This window comes from Aspergillus tubingensis (genome assembly GCF_013340325.1).
Source record: "Aspergillus tubingensis WU-2223L DNA, scaffold_3, whole genome shotgun sequence".
In the NCBI taxonomy this organism is placed as follows: Eukaryota; Fungi; Ascomycota; class Eurotiomycetes; order Eurotiales; family Aspergillaceae; genus Aspergillus; species Aspergillus tubingensis.
In genome coordinates this window covers 3,329,115-3,347,217 of record NW_023336277.1, presented here as the reverse complement: position 1 = coordinate 3,347,217, position 18,103 = coordinate 3,329,115, and the positions used below count along the sequence as shown (strand labels likewise).

Below are 18,103 nucleotides of genomic sequence, written 5' to 3'. Positions count from 1 at the left end.
CTACATTATCACATATATGTTATTCAGCATATCACACTCTTCGACGTGTGATTTTCAGAAATGGAAAACAAAGGAACCATAGCGGAAGGAAATCGATCTGCAGTCATCACAAGTCTTGACCAGGGTTGAAACGGCGATGGATACCACTAAGCCTCTAGGTTTACCACCCCTGTACACTATACAGCACTAAGCACAGCACTAATTTAGCAGCACCCAAGCCTTGAGGCTACTCTTAAAAGCCGCTGCGCCCTCTTCCAGCCATTGTCCCCTCCTTCCCTTCTTTGCTTTCTTTCCAATTCTCACCCATTGATTTATCGGCCTTTATCTCCTCGTATCTTCGCTTCACCATGGAACAACCACCCCTCAATGGCAGCCATGCTCCTCCTACGGCTAGCAATTCCCCGCTGAAAGCCTGCGTGCGTGCATCCCCGAAACCCATGCAGACGCAAGACGCTAACTCTGCTATGTGTGTAGTGCCTCAACCTAGTTTCAACTTTAGGGCCAGACAAAATCTCGTTCCCGAACACAGCTACATACGAAGCGTCTCAGAAATCGTATTTTGCTCAGCAGAACAGCGATCTGTACCCATCCTGCGTGGTGTCTCCGGAATCAGCCGAAGATGTGTCTAAAGTTATCACCAGCTTGGTGAAGACCGCATCCGCTCTGCCTGCACACGAGCAGGCCAAATGCCAATTCGCCATCCGGTCCGGCGGGCACAACTCCTTCGGGGGAGCGTCCAACATCCATCACGGCATCACCATAGACCTGCGCGCTCTCAACACCATCAAGATTCTGCCTCCGACCGGACACAATGGTGATAAACAGACCGTCTTCGTTGGAGCAGGCGCCACGTGGGGAGATGTCTATGCCCACCTCGACCCGCTGGGTCTTTCAGTAGCGGGCGGCCGCGCCGCACAGGTCGGGGTTGGCGGACTGACGCTCGGGGGCGGCATGTCATATTTCTCTCCCCGTTACGGGTGGACGTGCGATAACATGGTCGGCGTAGAGATAGTCCTGGCCGATGGAACGATTGCGCATTGGGATGAAGAAACTCAGCACCCGGAGTGGCTGGCAGCGCTGCGTGGGGCTGGAAACAGTAACTTCGGAATCGTAACAGGCTTTTTTCTGCGGGCCTTCCCACAGGGCCCCATTTATGGCGGGTCTGTCTATTGCAGTACAGACACCATTGATGCTCAGCTACGCGCATTTGCGGAGCTGGCTGATCCCAAGGCAGCGAGCCACTATGATGAGAATGCCTCGTTAATCACCAGTTTTGGATTCGCCGGCGGCAAGGGAGCCGCTGTGGTGAACAGCATTGTGTATACCGGGGAGATGGAGAAACCCAAGAAGAACGGAGAAGATATCCAGCAGCCACCGTCACCACCAGCCGTGTACAGGGCCTTCTTCGATATTCCGCAGTTATTCAGCACTGTGCGTGTAGCCCCGGTACACGAGATATCCTTGGAGCAGGGGTCTTTTTCACAGAATGGGAAACGGTAAGAAGTTGTCTATTTTCTCAGTCCCTACGCCCCTCCCATCCCTTCTTCTCGCTCTCCGGTGCTGTTCTCCATTCAACCTGTCAAAGCTAATCCATGACAACCAAAACAGACAACTAAGCGTAGTGACGACCCACGATGCGACCGTGCCTATGCTGAAAGCGACCTACGTGAGGTGGGATACGAGTCTGGCAGCCGTGCAAGACGTCCCGGGTATCGTCTGGTCGATCTCTCTGGAGCCACTACCTCCTGCTATCTACGCGCGGGCGCCTGCAGGCCATAATGTGTTGGGACTGCCGTCCGACTCCGAACAAGCGCTCGTGGTGACTCTACTGAGCGCCACCTGGGATAATGCGGCCGATGACGCCCGCGTGGAGGAAGCCGCCAAGACACTGTTTGCAGGCATTGAGGCGGACGCACATGAGTTGAACGCATATCATCCATTTGTTTATCTCAACTACGCGGCTCAATGGCAAGATCCGATCGCTAGTTATGGGCCTGAGAGCGTCGCGCGGTTGCAGCGCATTAGCCGGGAAGTTGATCCCACCGGAGTGTTTCAGAGGATGGTGCCGGGAGGGTTTAAGATTCCGCAGTGATGTGGATTGTTTGAATTTGACGGATGGTCTGCGTGTTCTACTGAATTGTTGCATCTGTCCCTCTCTCCTGATACGGTCTTTCAGCTGTTGTTCATAGCCTTCGCCAAATCATCAAACCCCTGTCCATTACGGAGTACTAATCTAATCAAGCGATCCTAATTAGAGCTCCAGTTAGCAACCAATGAAACCACCAACACGGTGGGGATTCGGGACCCCCCGGAAAAGTAGACAAAGAATCAATTGGAACTAGAGAAACCCACCAACAACTCCCTCCTCCCGGACACCACCTCGCCAAACAATTGAACAGGGCACTATGCCTAATCAAAGATGGTTTTCCCAATGGCTGCATACCGGGAGGCCTGTACCAAGGCGACTTCCACTCTAGGTCGACCCCCTTTCTCTTTGTTCATGCTCCCCAGCCTTGCAGGTAACTAGCGAAGCACTATCTGTTAGGAAAAGTACGAAAAGAGCACTGGCACCAGTGACGGCAGGATCAAACAACCGGACCAGGCCGTCTTGTGGGCCAGTCAATCCGCACGGTCCAACCAAAGCTTAGGGAACCTTGTTGAGACCTGGCACAGTGTAGGTGCATATATAGAAGCCAATGAACATACTTGTCACATTTGTGATCGCCGGCACTAATTGCTGACTGAAAGTGAGGCAGAAGAGGGGGTGTCACCAGGTTACTATCCGTCCTCTCCTACATTGAAGCTACTGGTATGGATGAGGCTGACTTTATCATGAATGTGTTGCTGGGGGCGTGGCAATAGGCGTCGTGATGATGTGTATCGACCGCATCAGAATATAGGGAGCATTTCAACCGTATAGTGGAGCTCAAAATGATATCAATAAACACACCCTAGCCATAATTCAATACAGAATGTGAAAAATGCCCCTAGACAAGAGAATAAACTAGACACGCTCAACATGATCCACGGATTGCTTATCCCCATCATCGTTCGCTTGCCCCTTAGCTAGCTGCGGAATCCCCTGCCGCACTTTCTCCTCTTCCGTGGGATATGCATGTCTCCACATGGTCCACAACGGTCTCTGGAACAAATCGTCAATACTTTCAATCGACCTTCCTTTCAATTCAGGGAGACAGAAGTAAATAAACACCACTCCGGCGTATGTCAGCATAGCATACAGAAGAAATACTCCCCAGCCCATGTTCGTGATCATGTCTGGTGTGGCTCGAGTGATACCGTAGTCGACAATCCAGTTGACGAAGAAGCAGAAGCCCATACAGACGGATCTCTATTAGGGAGTCAATTACACGGTTACACGAGAGAGGCCCAGCGATGTATACGTACGATTCTGGTCGGGAATATCTCTGCCGCCACGATGTAGCAGGCCACACTATGCCCAAATGACCACCCGAAGGCATAGATATAGATCCACACTATTCCAACAATGCCTCCCGCTGGTGTTCCACCGACGGTGCTTGTGTTTGTACCTGCGAAGCGGAGGTAGAGGGCAAGGTAGAGCATGGCGGTTGCTTGGAGAACGGCACCGACGAGAAGTGGTCGACGACGACCGACGCGGTCGACTAGGTAGGTGACGTAGAAGATTGTAACGACGAATTTGACGACTCCGTAGACGCCTGTAGTGAGGAGGCTGTTCGATGTTCCGTTTACGCCGATAAGTTCGAATATCTCTGGGGCGTAGTACTATTGTGAGTTTTGTCACTATGGAATGTGATGGAGAGTGAAAGACACTTCTGGACTCACATTCAAGGAATCAGTGCCGGTAAACTTGTGGAAAAGGAATAACATAACGGCAAGAAAAAACCGTCGTGCGTTGCTCTTGATGAAAATGATGTCTTGAAGAACGACCCAGTAGCTGTGTCCTTGATGACATTCTTGCTCGAACCTGACCTGGGCAACAATTTCCTGATATTCCGTCTGGATATACGGATGATCAGCAGGAAGCTTCCTCAACCGACAGAGATTCTTCAGTCCCTGCTCTTTCTTCCCGTGGTTAAACAGATACCGAGGTGTTTCAGGAACAAAAGGGATCATCAAGCACATCAAGACACCAGGAATCAACTGGATTCCCATTGCCGTTCTCCATTGGGTGTTGTCTTGCTCAACACCGGGAAATGACCACAAAGAAACTCCGTAGTTAATCCAGAAGGCGACCATCAATCCCGCTAGAATCATGAGGTTGTACATGGCTGTTGCCGACCCTCTCACCGATTTGGGTGAGTTCTCAGCCAGAAACTGTGGAGACAGCATCGAACTGGCCCCAACTCCCATTCCACCGATGAAGCGACCGGCAATGAGTACTTTGTAGTTGGCAATCATTTGCATCACGCCACCGATAACAAACACAAACCCCCATAAGAAAACAGACCACTTGCGGCCTAGGAAATCGGCGGTTGGCGCTGCACAGAGAGAGCCAGCTGATCCGCCGGCTGCGAGCATCGCTGCAATAGTCCCCTATTCCTGTCAGAATTTTCCATTGCGTTAAGGGAGTATGCGAGTATGGTACCTTGCGGCTATCAAGCTCCGCAGTAGTCAGCTTGTCGAGCCCAAATGCATGTTCGAATGATGGTAATGTCAGGATGCCCCCGATATTTCCCGTATCGAAGCCATAAAACCAACCAGCCCAGGCAAGGGTGATTAAAAGATAGGCTAGTCTTCCATTGAAGATTTGTCTAGGATCAGTTCTGGCTTCCTGGCTCGCCCAGATGCTGGTTCCTCCAGCCATTGAGATGTGACTTTAGATTAGGGCAACAATTAGATGATAACACGTTTGAACACTTGAGCATGCAATGAAAAGAATCTTGGCCCTGCTCAATGTGAAACCCAAGGTACGACTCTCCCCACATAGGACAAAATACACCCTTGTTGCTACCGAAAATGGGCTCCATTATATGGAGGGGAAGCTGCGCATGATCGCAGCCCCTCTTGGACTGTTCCGGCATGATCTGCATTACCCCAGAGCGATAGCTGTATTGAATCCGGGGTAAATGCGGGGATCAGTCCAAGCTATGCTCTGTAGCCGATCGTCGGACTGTCCTCCGAGCGTCGAGGGCTCGTCGGCGCTGGACCGAAAGGCCTGGGTCCTTTGTGGAGATCAGCCAATCAAAGCACTTTCATTAAGTCATCATGTTGGAGCTCTGGAAATAAGAGAGAGGGATTTGGACCAGAAGCTCAGATGTCTTGACCACAAATCTAAGCCAGTCTGTTTTTGTTGACGATGGCTGCCATATTCCCTTCAGACAGTTCAATCCGTTCCGTGGACAAACCCTACTTCTACCGCGAGGCATACCTGCCTGCGCCCACGGTACAGAGCCATGCATCTAATCTACTCCGAATGCCAAATGGCGACCTGCTATGTGCCTGGTTTGGCGGAAGTCTAGAAGGAAAGCCCGACATCAGCATATATCTTTCTCGGCTGAGATGCGGGGAGAGTGAGTGGACGGAAGCGTCCAAGATGACTCACGACAACACCCGGAGCGAGCAGAATCCTGTTCTCTTCCACGCACCGACCGGAAAATTGTGGCTTCTTTACACCTCCCAGCATGCTGGAGACCAGGACACGGCCATTGTCAAGTATCGGGTGTCCACCGATAGCGGCACCACATGGGGCGATGAGAAGGTCTTGTTCCACGATACCGGTACCTTCATCCGGCAGCCAGTGGTTGTTCTTGAGGATGGAGCTTGGGTAGTTCCAGTTTTCAAGTGTCGTGTGCAGCCGGGAGAGCGATGGCTGGGGAATGATGACATTTCCTGCATCCGCGTGTCGAGGGATCAGGGTCGTTCCTGGAGTGAATCAGAGATTCCCGAGAGCACCGGGTGCGTGCACATGGAGATCCAACGACTAAAGGATGGATCGTATCTGGGCATGTTCCGCAGTCGCTGGGCCGACAACGTCTACCTGGCCACTTCGTCAGATGGATTAGTGTGGAGTGCCCCGCAGCCGACCCCCCTCCCAAACCCGAATGCAGGCATCTGCTTTGATGTACTGCCTTCTGGTAGGGTAGTGTTGGTTTACAATCATTCTTCCAAGCGTGATGCTTTAGGAAGAAGACAAGGCCTTTATGACGACATTGCTGATGGGGTGGACGAAAGAAAGAATCAGGCATCAGCGAAGGACGGCAGGGAGTCGTTTTGGGGGTCACCAAGAGCTCCCTTGTGTGTTGCTTGGAGCGATGATAAGGGAAGCACATGGAAGCACCGAATACTAGAGGAGGGAGATGGGTATTGTTTGACGAACAACAGTGAGAGAAAGCTCAATCGAGAGCTGTCGTATCCCAGCATGATCTGTGCTGATGGGACGATCCACATTGCGTATACATTTTGGCGACAGCGGATCAAGTACGTGCAGCTCAAGGAAGACTTCTTTGACGATGGTCCGGCTGGATGGTTGTCAGGCTCCATTAGAAGGATATCGACAGGACTTGGACTAACGGGATAGGTGCTGCCACCACGGATCAGGCATACGGGTTTAGATATGCCTCATTGTAGATATGCTTACTGATAGTGATACTATTGCGATAGATTTACTCACAAACATTGAATGATAGACTTCTTTACGAAGCATGTAGAGCAGCCATCCGGTTCTCCATCGTTCCGATTTCCCTCCTATGCTGCTGAATCAAGTATGACTGGCAAAGTGGCAGCCGTGGCCTTCATAGCTTGGCATCGTACATATACTGTCGCAGATCATTTTATCTTCTTCGTGGTTACAAAGTTAAACAACGGGATAGTAGGCTTGGTTTCCTTTGATGATCAAAACATCAAATCTGCTTTCATTACAAGTATAAGACCAAAGTACATAACAGCTGTAGTAGTTCACTAGTATTTGCAGCTACTCGTAGATATCCATAGCACCCTCAGTAACGTCGAACATAATCTAGCTATGAAACAGCATCCTTCTATTATAGCCTATCTGTCCACCGCCTTTGCACATCTGGCAAAGAACTCTCAATATCTACAAGATGCTTCATCACACCGATTACCCATTCCTGCGTTGCTGCTGATGATGCTTTATACGGCTTTCGAGGGAGGAATGCTGCTTGGTCCGTCACTCCTGCGACTGGTCCGGCAAAATGTGCAGCGGCAAACTTGGTGGGTGCAATGCCTTCCTTGCAAGCCTTTTCGGCCTGAGATATCAGCCCCTGCAAGTTTCTCGCTTCTTCCAGCTGCCCGGCCTCCCACAAAGAAAATAGCTTGGCAGTTGATTTCGGGAAAACATTAGCAATTCCTGTCACGCAGCCTGATCCGCCGCCGCTGAGACAAGGGATGAGCCAGTCAGATGAACCAGCATATACCCCGAACTGTTCATGCGTATATTCTTGAGTTAACCGGGTAACCTTGCCAGCGTTACCACAAGTCAACTTTACCCCGACTATGTTGGGATGCTGCGCCAATGTGGACATGACATCCGAGTTCATATCCACCCCATTGCAGACAGCTGGAAACTAAAGGTCCTAGTTCAGCCCACTTTCATGAATGCATCATGCGTGGAAAGAGAGCTTACGCTGTAAATAACGATTGGAAGAATGTTGCTGTCTGCTACCTCCGTGTAGAAGTCCAGAATGACGTCTTTTGTGACTGCTTTAGGCCAATAGCTGGGCGGCAGAAGTAGCCCAAAGTCTGCTCCTGCCTCACGAGCGTCCTCAGCCAGGCGAAGAGATTCGTTGGTTGATTGCCCACTAATCCCCGCCACTAGTGGAAAGTCACCCAACCCCAAATCCACAGCCGCCCGTCGAGCAGTTCTTAACAACTCCTTTCGTTCAGTTGACGACAGCAGAACCGCCTCGGCATTTGTGCCAGCGAGTACGAGCCCGGCAATCCCACTCCGGATGAGATGCGTGAAGAACTTGTAGGAAGCATCGTAGTCGATCTCCTGCCGCGGTGTCCCTTTGAACAAAGAGACTACTGGGCAGTATATGCCCGGAGGCAACGGTTTGCTCTTGTGGGGAATTGCTGAGGTCATGGTTGTGATCTGGAATACTGTTCAATACTACAAACTACTAGTGTCTTTATAACAAACCACTCGGGCTTCTCCCGACAAGACCGGGATAAACATAACCGACAATGCGGGGTAACCAGGCTGAACGCTCAACAACCCTCAGGAACATCAGACAAATGAAATTTTAGCGATATCAAAAGCGCTACAATTCGACATGGTCAAGCGCAAGCGACAGGCATCCACAACGGAAGTCGACGGCCACAGGGAAGAAGTCGCTGGCTCCCTCACGCCAGCCTCGGCGAGCTCCCGACAGCAGCAAGGCACACTGGAATATCCCGGTCGGTCTGAGTCGCCTGCCCGTCAAGACGCGGAGAGAAGCCCGCAACAACCCGCAGCAATTGCATCGCTGGTCAATGTCTTGCCCAGTATCACCCGAAAGGTCACTGCATGTGTGGCCTGTCGGAAAAACAAGGTGAAATTTCGGTGTCTAAGAGGTTATATCGCTCAATCTAATACTCACGCCTTAGACAAAATGTGATATGCCAGAAAATGGTCCACCTTGCGTTCGATGTCGCCGGCGATCACTGTCTTGTGTACTGAATCGAAGTCTTCAATCTCTGGTTGAAGATACCAAGTCAGTTTCTCCCTCTTCCACCTCAAGCTATGTAGTCTAAACTTGTATGCTTTACAGAAATGTCGAGCACCTGAGGACCGACGTACAGAATCTGCATCAGATCATTGACACCATCTGCCAGACATTAGACCTTCAACGCCCAAGACCACTTCTAATATCAGCAAATGATGGAAATGAGGAGGGAGCTATTACAGAAATCATCGGGCCAGACCGTGAATGTGACGCTTGTCCAACGGAAGGATGCGAAGTATCCCCACCAGAGTCACCCACAGCGGTGCAGGCTCCTATTGATACCTTCCTCGATATCGCCAAACATGGAACTCCAAACGCCACGAAGATTCCACCAGGTGTCACTCGCGCTACTAGCCGAGTGGATCTCATTAGTAAAGGCATTATCACAGTCGAAAGAGCAGAAAACCTACTGCACCGCTACTTCTCCCGTCTAGATCACTTTCTCTATGGCATCTGTAATGAGAATCAGGATATAACCCATCTACGCAAGGAATCTCCAACACTCCTCGCTGCCATATGCACTGTGTCAGCCCTCCATGACCCCCACGACCAGGAAACCTACGAAGCGTGTAACCGCGAGTTTCGCTCCCAGGTTGCGCGGTCTCTATTTGAGAAGCGTGACGTGGAATATCTACGAGCCTTGTGTATTGCTTCTTTTTGGCTTGCAGACGCTTCACGTATCTTGTCTAGTGATGGCATCCGTCGAGCAGCTGATATGCGTCTCCATCGCAGTTTCGACTCTCTTCTTGGCATTCATCCGCCCGAGTATTCCTCCCCATCAAGCGCGTCACCAATAGTTGCAGCAGATCGCATTCGCCTTTGGTATCTATTATTCGTCTGCGATCAACACCTCTCGATCCTCCACAACCGCGACTCACTTCTGCGGAATGATAAGGATATTGCGGTGAGCTGGGAATCATACTTACATCGCGCAGAGGCAACTGAGTCAGACGTACGAATTCTGTCGCAGGTGTCGCTGCTTTTAATCATGGGCCAAGTTCGAGATGTCTTGGGGTCCGACAAGGAGTTGCAGCTGCCATCGGCCCTTACTCATCAGATTACGAATTACTCACGACAACTCGACAGGTGGTTTACCCGGTTTTCTGCCCTCTTCGTCACGAATGCGCATATCGGGGAATTTCCCAGGAGAGGATTGGAGCTGCACTATCAGTTTGGGAAACTATACCTTGGCCATCAAGTCTTCAAGGGGCTCCGTGGCAATCCTATCCCCCTTTCTTTTCTATCCGCGGCCCAAATGGCTCACGAGGCGACCGTCACCATTTTTGAGATGATCTTAAATGATCCCCAGATGAGCGAGAATCTCGTTGGCATGCCGCACTATTTCCATGTAATGATCGCATTTGCCGGCCACTTGTTACTGGAGATATGTCACAACCATCATGTGCAATTAAACATTGATCTACGCGGAGAGCTTCACCTCATTAGTGCGGTGTTAGGGGTCTTTCGCCGGATAGAATGCATCACATATCACCCATTGCGCCGAATGGCTCCTGGGCTGACCCGGAAGCTCTCCGAGACGGTCACCCTGTTAGGACTGGATGGTATGTCTGGAACTAGCCACACTGGCAACATCTTGCCTCCTGCGGTTCAGCGTGCAGAGATAGCTGGTGATGCAGGACACTCAGCCCAGGCCTTGGGCTCTATGAACAATATGTTCCTACTGGGCTCTACCGAGCCTCCTGTTGATGATTTTCTGTTCACGGATATGGGGGAATTTACCTTTCCTGATCTAGTGTCGAGTTTCATGCCGTAGGTATGGCAGGCTGGGAAGATGATGTTCAGAGTCGTTTGCGATGATATATATATCCAATAATTTCTTCAATCTACTTATCCACTGTTTGTATCAGCACATAGTAACCAAATTGTCCTAGTTGTATCTCACTGCTTCAAGGCGCACAGACTATTAAACCTCCTGCTTCGGACGTATTTATATAGCCTGCACTGGGAGAGGCCTATACTCTTCCTCAAGTAGCCTAACCTCCTCATCAGATAGTTCAACACGCAACGCCTCTCCCGCCGACTCAATTCTCTCCATACTATTCAACCCCACAATCGGACACGCGCCCTTCTTCAACAACCACGCAATAGCAACAGCACTCATACTGCACCCTTTCACCCTTGCCAACTGCTCCACCCGTGAAACAATAACCTCATTCTGCTCCCCAGAGAACCACTTAACCGTCTTCTTATCCTGACTAGACCGATACGTCTGCGCATTCCACGGCCTAGCCAATAACCCACGAGCCAACGGACTCCAAGGAATCAGCCCCATCCCCTCAGCCCTACAGAACGGATTAACCTCCCGCTCCTCTTCCCGGTAAAGCAAGTTCCACAGCCCCTGCATACTAGTAAACGTCGTCCAATTATTCATCTTCGCCGTGTACTGCAACCGCGCCAACTGCCAACAGTACATGCTCGACGCACCCAGATAATGAACTTTGCCCATCCGAACAAGATCATGCAGTGCACCCATAATTTCCTCTGGCTCGGTATCATCCAGTCGATGTAGCTGTAACACATCAATATACGTCGTGTTCAGTCGCGCAAGTGACCCCTCCACCGCGTCGAAGATGTGTTTTCGACTCAGACCCATCTGATTCACCAGCTCACCGTCATTGATGGCAGGATTGGGTCGCGATGGAGAATCCGGGTCGAAGACAGGATAGTATAGCTTGGTCATGATCACGACCCTGCTTCGTGGGATGTTGTATTTCGCCAAGGCTTTAGCAATTAGAATCTCTGATGTCCCGTTTGAGTAAGAGTTTGCTGTGTCCCAAGTGTTGATTCCGCTGTCGTAGGCTTTCTTGAGTAATGGGAGGGCTTCGTCTTCCGGAAGTACCCAGGGACTGCCTTCCCAGGCAGGATTGCCAAAGGTCATGCATCCGAGGATGATTTTGGAGGTTTTGAGGCCGCTTTTGCCAAGACGTTGGTATTCCATTTTGTTGTTATACGAATATTACCGCTTTGAATATTGCAGTATGATCTATGTGCAATGGTAGTAGCTGTGGCTTTGGTCCATGATGTTTAAATTATTTCGGTCTTGATCGTCATCAATGTCAGGGAGAAACCGGGGAAGATTCGTTGAGAGGTCGGAAAGATTCCCGGTGGGCGGGGGAATCCGTACTACTTTCGGGGTTTTCTCCGCAATGAACATTTTGGCTTGGGTTTCTACTATCCCAGTCAGGTCTATTATTTTCAACCATCGATATTTATTAATAGATTAGTTTAGAAGGGTAATTCCACAGTATCTTCTGTGGCAAAGATTAACACATGGTTGATAAACTCTATTCACAAATGCTCTTCGTGTTCTTGAGATGATGGGCTTCCCAAAAGCCCTCACACATTGGCGTATCATGTCAAAAGGGAGCGAGCCCAGTGACAGAACAATGGGTTATTCCACGATCCATTTTCTATTCAAATTGATATTTATTGGGATGGGACGCCCGGTGATGTGATTTAACTCAGCCACGATGGACTTTTTCCAGATTTGTGGCAGCATATTCAGTTGTTGTACTAGTCTATTCACAGTGACTGATACTTCCCACCCCGAGCCCACCTTTGGGTAACACTAATGCGTTGTTCCACAATGTGCTTATTTTCTGGTGAGCATTCAATTCTGATTACTGAGCCCCTGAACCTCCCAGCCCCTCATTCATAGAGCAATGCTGGATTATTTCTTCACTATATAAACCCCTCTTGAACACATTGTCCAAGCTAACATATCTTTGCATCAGCCAAAGACTGTTCTGACAGAATCCATCATGACAAAATGGAACAAGTGCGCACCAGAGTGATAGAAAAATTCAGTGACACCTTCAACGCAGTTGCAAAGCATCAAGCCGCGTGGATTGAGCCTGATATTCAGAAAGATCTCGGTGTTATATGTGAGGATCTGCACATCACAACAGCTGGAACTCATCAGGATAAGCTCTCGCCAGTCTTCTTTAATCCTCTTGGAACGCACAATATCCCCAGACTTGACCTTACCGATGCTCAAACCCGAGAATCCATCAACGACATCACCGAAGATTGGGACAGCCCCCCTCCGTGGCCACGAACAGTAACTGATCAGCTTTACGAGTTAATTTACGCCATTGAATACTACTTCAGGGAAGGCAGTCGCGTTTATGAATCAGAGTATGGGTGGTCTAATACGTTGTCACATTACGCAAAGTGGGTCGAATGGTAAGTCATTCCTCCCTGGGTAGACCTTGAGTCTGTACACCTTTATTCAAAGAAGCAATCCCAAGCTGACAAATTCACATGAAGTGGGGGGATTACACCGCAGCTCGTCGCCGAAGAATTTGATCGCCCAATATGGGGATCGCGTGGATCAACACCATATCTCGGTTATGTAGCAAGGAACCAGCTCAACATGCCCCATACCCTGCTCGCAACGCTAACACGGTCAGAGGCGAATGAGAAGCTTTCGAGGTCGGAGGCTTTGACCATTTTGACCGTCATGTTAACTAGGCTGAAGAGTGACGATTTTCCCAACCACAGTGTCATACCTGTAAGTAGCATCTCAGCCTCAGCCTTCTAGCTGCTCTTCTTTGAAAAGCTCACCCATCTTACTCAAAAAATAGATAATGTTGATAAGTGTCTTCGCCGGATTCCAGGTCAGGGTTCTAGAGGCCCACTACGATTTCAGGGGACTCGTCATTCGAAAGTCTAAATTCCTAAGCTTCGCGAACCGAGACGCGGCGATTCCGAACATGGATATCTTGATGAGTTTTATGTGTTCCAAAATGATCGGGAACACAAAGAATTTGAGAGTCCTCACGAAAGTGGGTCCTCAGAGATCATTGCAGTGACTTTTGTGACGAACTAACAGCCCCCTTACAGCCAGGAGCTGTAGTTCCTGAACCCTCGGGCCATATTTCATACCGGGATAACAGAGGTCGATTTCCTGGGTCAGAGAAAATTGCAGATCTGTGGCGAGCTGCGCGTGCCCCATTCAGACCTCCCAATACAGCCCCGCAAGACGTGGCCGACACCTCGTCAGAGGGAACTCTTACATCCGGGAAACGTCGGGCTCGCTAGTACCTATCACTTTTACTTTCTGCCAACTTGGTCACACTATTGCAGCGGGGCAAACAGGGCCCATGAGGTAGATCAGATATAAAATTTATATAAAAATACTGAATGAAAAAAGCGTAGGCAGCTGAACACATCTGTACTGGGTTGTGATCTCCTGCTTTCGTTTCTCTCTCTCTCTCTTCCACACATGTTCCCGTCATAGCCAAGAGATAAGCCACATAGTTCGATATGCCGGTTATTCTGACTTGCGCCCAAATCAGTGAAGCCACATAGCTCAGACTGCCTGGTAGGGCGATGAAACCTGTACACTTGGAATTTGTAGGTAAGACGACACGGCTCGTAGTAACTCAGATTTTCGTGTGTCGTCTCGCCCCTTATATGCCTCACCATGATGGTACCCACACTGTTGCTACTGTGAGCAATATCCATACTTTTTGAAGAGGAATACTTCCTACATATCCTTCATCACAACTACCCTCCTGTCCAACAGTCCAATATAACGTCTCTAGTGGGTCTGTACGAAATGAGGGGAGGGACTGCAAACACACAGCACCCGAACTGGGTTGAAGACAAATCGGCCTTGTTAGGCCCAGAAGCTATATATAGTGGTCATTCGCTGCAGCCTGCAGTACAGGGATACGTCCGGAAATCAACTTTCTACGATAGTATTTCAAGCTCATGGTACTATGAAACAATACACAAATTGATACTTGACGGTGTCAAGCTCACACTAAAACAACAAGTCACAGCGGGCTGTGTTGATATTTGAGAGCCCCCGTCCTTTAAAAAAGACCGGTTGACATAAGGTCACACTCTCTGCCAAATGCTCTCGCACTATATATAGAGACTTCCTTGAACGGTTCAATCCGGCATATTTCTGAAAGCATGGATTCCGCCATCGGGGGGAGGAGGGTAGTAGGAATCATCGGACTTCTCCACATCAATTATGTTACATGGTAGTCAGCTGAGAAGAAGAAATAGTAAGCCACCTATTACGTCTTGATCTACGTCAGAGTAATATAAGACGGAAGATACGAAGCGGACACTTAGTTCAATTGTATAGAAAGAGAACGGTTATATAAAAGCAGTTCAACTGTTGGCTTGAGCGATCAAAATCGCTGCAATGACAATCTGGGCGAAATGCACAATATGAGAGGAATTTTCCGCATCCCAGGGCCCAAATGTCTCCATAACCAGAAATTCTTCGGTGGCTTTGTTTTCCTTGAGGTAATCCTCTAATTCCTTCTTGTACTTTGCACAGGTCAGGAAGATCTGGTGCCGATCTTGGGAGAATAGAAGAAAGCTACGTGAGAATCAATAGTTAGTTACTTCTCCAAAGAAGCCTGCCATTCGAGCTGACTTACTGGTCGTTAAAACAGGCCAAATTTGGAGATGTCATCAGCCATGCGACGAGCTCGCAGGCTTCTTGCGCGATGATAGCCGGTTTTGACCTGTCCCGCATGGTCCTCTTAGTCTCGACTATCGAGAAAACATCGGAATGTTTTGTAGAGCGTAGCACGCCGTCCGTGTAGGCGTTATATTTTCGCTCCCCGCCAAACTTTGCCAGAAAGTGAGTCCTGTTGAGCACCCATTCAAGGCCTGTGTCCTCTACCAAGTGGGTAATTTGTTGAAGCAGCACGAGAAGTGCCGCATTCGGTGTTGCCTCATCTTCGGCATCACTGTATTCTTCGACTGCTTTCCCGCAGGCTCGTCTGGTTCGATCGTGCGTCCCTTCAACCGTGGCTGTTTGCTCCTGCAGCCGCTTTGCTGCCATGAATGATCCAGGCCAAAGGTTATCTTGTGTTTCCCTCAGGCTGTGGGTCGGTATCTCCTCCTCAATAGTCCTGATATACCTCTTCCAGTCTTGGGAATGACTAAGCAAATTTGCAGCCTGTCCCATCAGAGCGTCATCGAAGCCAAACTTGGCCATCTTCTTGCCGAATTTGGCGGGAGCTAAGGTCCCAGGCGAATAGCAGCGTAGCATCACATATTGCATGTTGGATGGTCTTGAAGCAGACCCAAACAAATCTTTAGGTAAGGTATTGATCGTTAGATGCTGCAACCCGCCTGCCTGCCTAAGTTTTTTCCAACCTTGCGGAGACAGTGGGATCTCAAAGTTCTCGATCTTTCCCAGTGTTTGTGGGGACTTCTTCCGTACTACCTTCTCGACCTTGGGAGGACTGTCATCCTTTGGACGCTTGGTATTCTTGAAGACAGGCATCTTCAAGTGGATTGAGAGATGAACGTAGCAAACCCAAGTACAAGAGACCGCGCAATAAAAGGAACCTTACAAGAAAGGATAATGATGAAAATGTATGAAAAGCAGGGAAGCTCGATAGGAGATGACATTTGTGCTCTATCTGACGGTCGCTCTCAACAACCCAGTTTGGGTGCTGTGTGTTTGCAGTCCCTCCCCTCATGTCGTACAGACCCACTAGAGACGTTATATTGGACTGTTGGGCAGGAGGGTAGTTGTAATGAAGGGTCTGTAGGAAGTGATCTAGGTTGATAATGTATATCATTCGCACTCGCGAGATGCGGAGAATCATAAGGGCTGGTGCCTTTCCACATGAGCCCACTCCACTTGGATCTTTGACGTAGACCTTTATTGTGTTGATATTAACCGTGCAGACCGTATATGTCCAGTGTAGCCAGAAATTACCCGATCCTCTACCATCTGTGTATATGTGGTCTCTTTCTCGGACCATCACCACCGGCACATAATCTTACGAGCATAATATATCACAGTATACATACAACCAAATAAGCCCCTGTTCTTTGTCTCCGCATTTAATGTCATTACGGCAATGAATATTCGAGGCTTCTATACAGACTGCCTGATTGGGGTTAATACTTGAATACGGACTTGGAAGTGAATTCGCTATTGTTAAATTCAATTATTCACATAACTATTAGTGAATTAACTCTATACTCCACAATTTCTGGCCTTTCGGGTAAGATAGTGCAGGTGTAAATCTTCTTGCCATGTTCATCAACTGTCTAATAGAGTTTTCCCATCTGAGCATTCTTGTATAAGGCTTTGACATCCCCTCACTTGCACGATGTTTACTACGATGCTGAAAGGCCTCACAATACTAATACTTATTCTGACCGTCTACTTCAAAACCTCTCAATTTTGTCTGCGCAGAATAACAATATTCAAGACACCTCAGCAATGCCGTATGATCATCGCTGCAGATGGTCAGTTCATCAGCAGAAAGAATCAGTTATCACCCTACGCGTCTCGCGCCCTCTCCAACTCCAGATTCAAAAGGGCGTTCTGCATCCAAAATGCGTTCACAAGCTCCGAAGAAGACTTTGTGACCCAGCACGTGAGGAATATCAAAGTGCTCATAAATCTCACACCTCTTCAATGGAGTCACCTGTCCCAGTCTCTCCAAGAGTCAGCACGCTACTGGGTTAACTCATCAGAGGGTACAATCCACTTGGCCAGTATTACTCAGACTCTTACTTTGAGGTTGGTGCTGGTAGGGATATTCAAACTAGAACCTATGATTCCACCTTCTGTAGACCTCTTCTTCGCCGACTTTGCACGGTGCATCAATGAATCCTGGATCTTAGCTAAAGGGACTGATGCCCTTTCATTTCATGAAAATGAAGAGCTACGGGAGTGCGTCACTGCTTTCTTTCCTTCATCTGATCAGTTTCAGCCCGACGAAAATCCGTTAAATGTGGTCCTTCCGGGCTATGAGAGCAGCTGGAGGGTGGTGCTACGCATGTTTCTCGAGATTAGGCGTGCTCAAAACGAGATTTGGGTGGATAAGATGGTGAGCTTTGCACTGCACCCTACAAAGGTGCAGTTCCAGGGCGATGACGACGGTATTTCAGTCGAAGCAATGGTACTCGAGGCTCTTCGTCTGTATCCACCTACCCGACGCATCCGCCGAACATTCCGCTTCGAAGATGGCAGGAATGGTGCAGTTGATGAGACCTTTGCAGCAGATATCGAAGCCTGTCATCTGGACAAGAGTATCTGGGGAAAAGACGTCCTGGAATATAAGCCATCGAGATTCGCTACATTGACCGAGGAACAGAAGGAAGCTTACATGCCCTTCGGCATCTCCCCCTTTCTATGTCCTGCAAAGCCTGTCTTCGGGCCCAGGATGGTAGGGATGGTAGTCGGGATTCTATTTCTTGCATTGCAGGAGGTAGGGAGCTGGAGGCTTGTTGGAAGGGATAAGCACTCTGCTAATGACTATGTGTCTGGTGAGCGATTGAGCAATGATCGCAGTGCATTTGATGATTTGTTTTTGTATCTCAACGAGGAGATGGATGGCTGACTGGTGTTGAAACTTTTGCCTCGCATTGTCTTTATCACGTGCACATTTCTGCTAGGGCGATTTTACTCATCTTGGGGA

At 49.2% G+C, this 18,103-nt stretch overlaps 9 protein-coding genes across 9 annotated transcripts; 5 read left to right on the top strand and 4 right to left on the bottom strand.

The window, feature by feature from the left end:
* Positions 1 to 347: 347 nt before the first annotated feature.
* Positions 348 to 2,092, top strand: AtWU_02235 (FAD-binding oxidoreductase; the record flags this gene model as incomplete). The annotated part of the gene is made up of 3 exons (XM_035497349.1): positions 348 to 416; positions 475 to 1,496; positions 1,609 to 2,092. The coding sequence occupies 3 exons, from the start codon at positions 348 to 350 to the stop codon at positions 2,090 to 2,092; spliced, it is 1,575 nt and encodes a 524-aa protein (XP_035353242.1).
* Positions 2,093 to 3,004: 912 nt separating this feature from the next.
* Positions 3,005 to 4,804, bottom strand: AtWU_02234 (sugar porter family MFS transporter; the record flags this gene model as incomplete). Its single annotated transcript, XM_035497348.1, has 4 exons — positions 3,005 to 3,349; positions 3,406 to 3,762; positions 3,823 to 4,533; positions 4,586 to 4,804. 4 exons carry the CDS (start codon positions 4,802 to 4,804, stop codon positions 3,005 to 3,007), a joined length of 1,632 nt encoding a protein of 543 aa, XP_035353241.1.
* Positions 4,805 to 5,296: 492 nt separating this feature from the next.
* On the top strand, positions 5,297 to 6,517 carry AtWU_02233 (sialidase family protein; the record flags this gene model as incomplete). The annotated part of the gene is made up of 1 exon (XM_035497347.1): positions 5,297 to 6,517. One exon carries the CDS (start codon positions 5,297 to 5,299, stop codon positions 6,515 to 6,517), a length of 1,221 nt encoding a protein of 406 aa, XP_035353240.1.
* Positions 6,518 to 6,980: 463 nt separating this feature from the next.
* Positions 6,981 to 8,041, bottom strand: AtWU_02232 (dihydrodipicolinate synthase family protein; the record flags this gene model as incomplete). The annotated part of the gene is made up of 2 exons (XM_035497346.1): positions 6,981 to 7,523; positions 7,583 to 8,041. 2 exons carry the CDS (start codon positions 8,039 to 8,041, stop codon positions 6,981 to 6,983), a joined length of 1,002 nt encoding a protein of 333 aa, XP_035353239.1.
* A 190-nt stretch (positions 8,042 to 8,231) lies between these two features.
* On the top strand, positions 8,232 to 10,437 carry AtWU_02231 (Zn(II)2Cys6 transcription factor; the record flags this gene model as incomplete). The annotated part of the gene is made up of 3 exons (XM_035497345.1): positions 8,232 to 8,489; positions 8,545 to 8,651; positions 8,709 to 10,437. The coding sequence occupies 3 exons, from the start codon at positions 8,232 to 8,234 to the stop codon at positions 10,435 to 10,437; spliced, it is 2,094 nt and encodes a 697-aa protein (XP_035353238.1).
* Positions 10,438 to 10,611: 174 nt separating this feature from the next.
* AtWU_02230 (aldo/keto reductase) lies at positions 10,612 to 11,622 on the bottom strand (the record flags this gene model as incomplete). The annotated part of the gene is made up of 1 exon (XM_035497344.1): positions 10,612 to 11,622. One exon carries the CDS (start codon positions 11,620 to 11,622, stop codon positions 10,612 to 10,614), a length of 1,011 nt encoding a protein of 336 aa, XP_035353237.1.
* Positions 11,623 to 12,453: 831 nt separating this feature from the next.
* On the top strand, positions 12,454 to 13,727 carry AtWU_02229 (dihydrodipicolinate synthetase family protein; the record flags this gene model as incomplete). Its single annotated transcript, XM_035497343.1, has 4 exons — positions 12,454 to 12,869; positions 12,954 to 13,197; positions 13,271 to 13,471; positions 13,530 to 13,727. The coding sequence occupies 4 exons, from the start codon at positions 12,454 to 12,456 to the stop codon at positions 13,725 to 13,727; spliced, it is 1,059 nt and encodes a 352-aa protein (XP_035353236.1).
* Positions 13,728 to 14,813: 1,086 nt separating this feature from the next.
* Positions 14,814 to 15,945, bottom strand: AtWU_02228 (transcription factor domain family protein; the record flags this gene model as incomplete). Its single annotated transcript, XM_035497342.1, has 2 exons — positions 14,814 to 15,027; positions 15,089 to 15,945. The coding sequence occupies 2 exons, from the start codon at positions 15,943 to 15,945 to the stop codon at positions 14,814 to 14,816; spliced, it is 1,071 nt and encodes a 356-aa protein (XP_035353235.1).
* An 841-nt stretch (positions 15,946 to 16,786) lies between these two features.
* Positions 16,787 to 18,025, top strand: AtWU_02227 (cytochrome P450; the record flags this gene model as incomplete). Its single annotated transcript, XM_035497341.1, has 1 exon — positions 16,787 to 18,025. The coding sequence occupies one exon, from the start codon at positions 16,787 to 16,789 to the stop codon at positions 18,023 to 18,025; it is 1,239 nt and encodes a 412-aa protein (XP_035353234.1).
* Between the last annotated feature and the right edge of the window lie 78 nt (positions 18,026 to 18,103).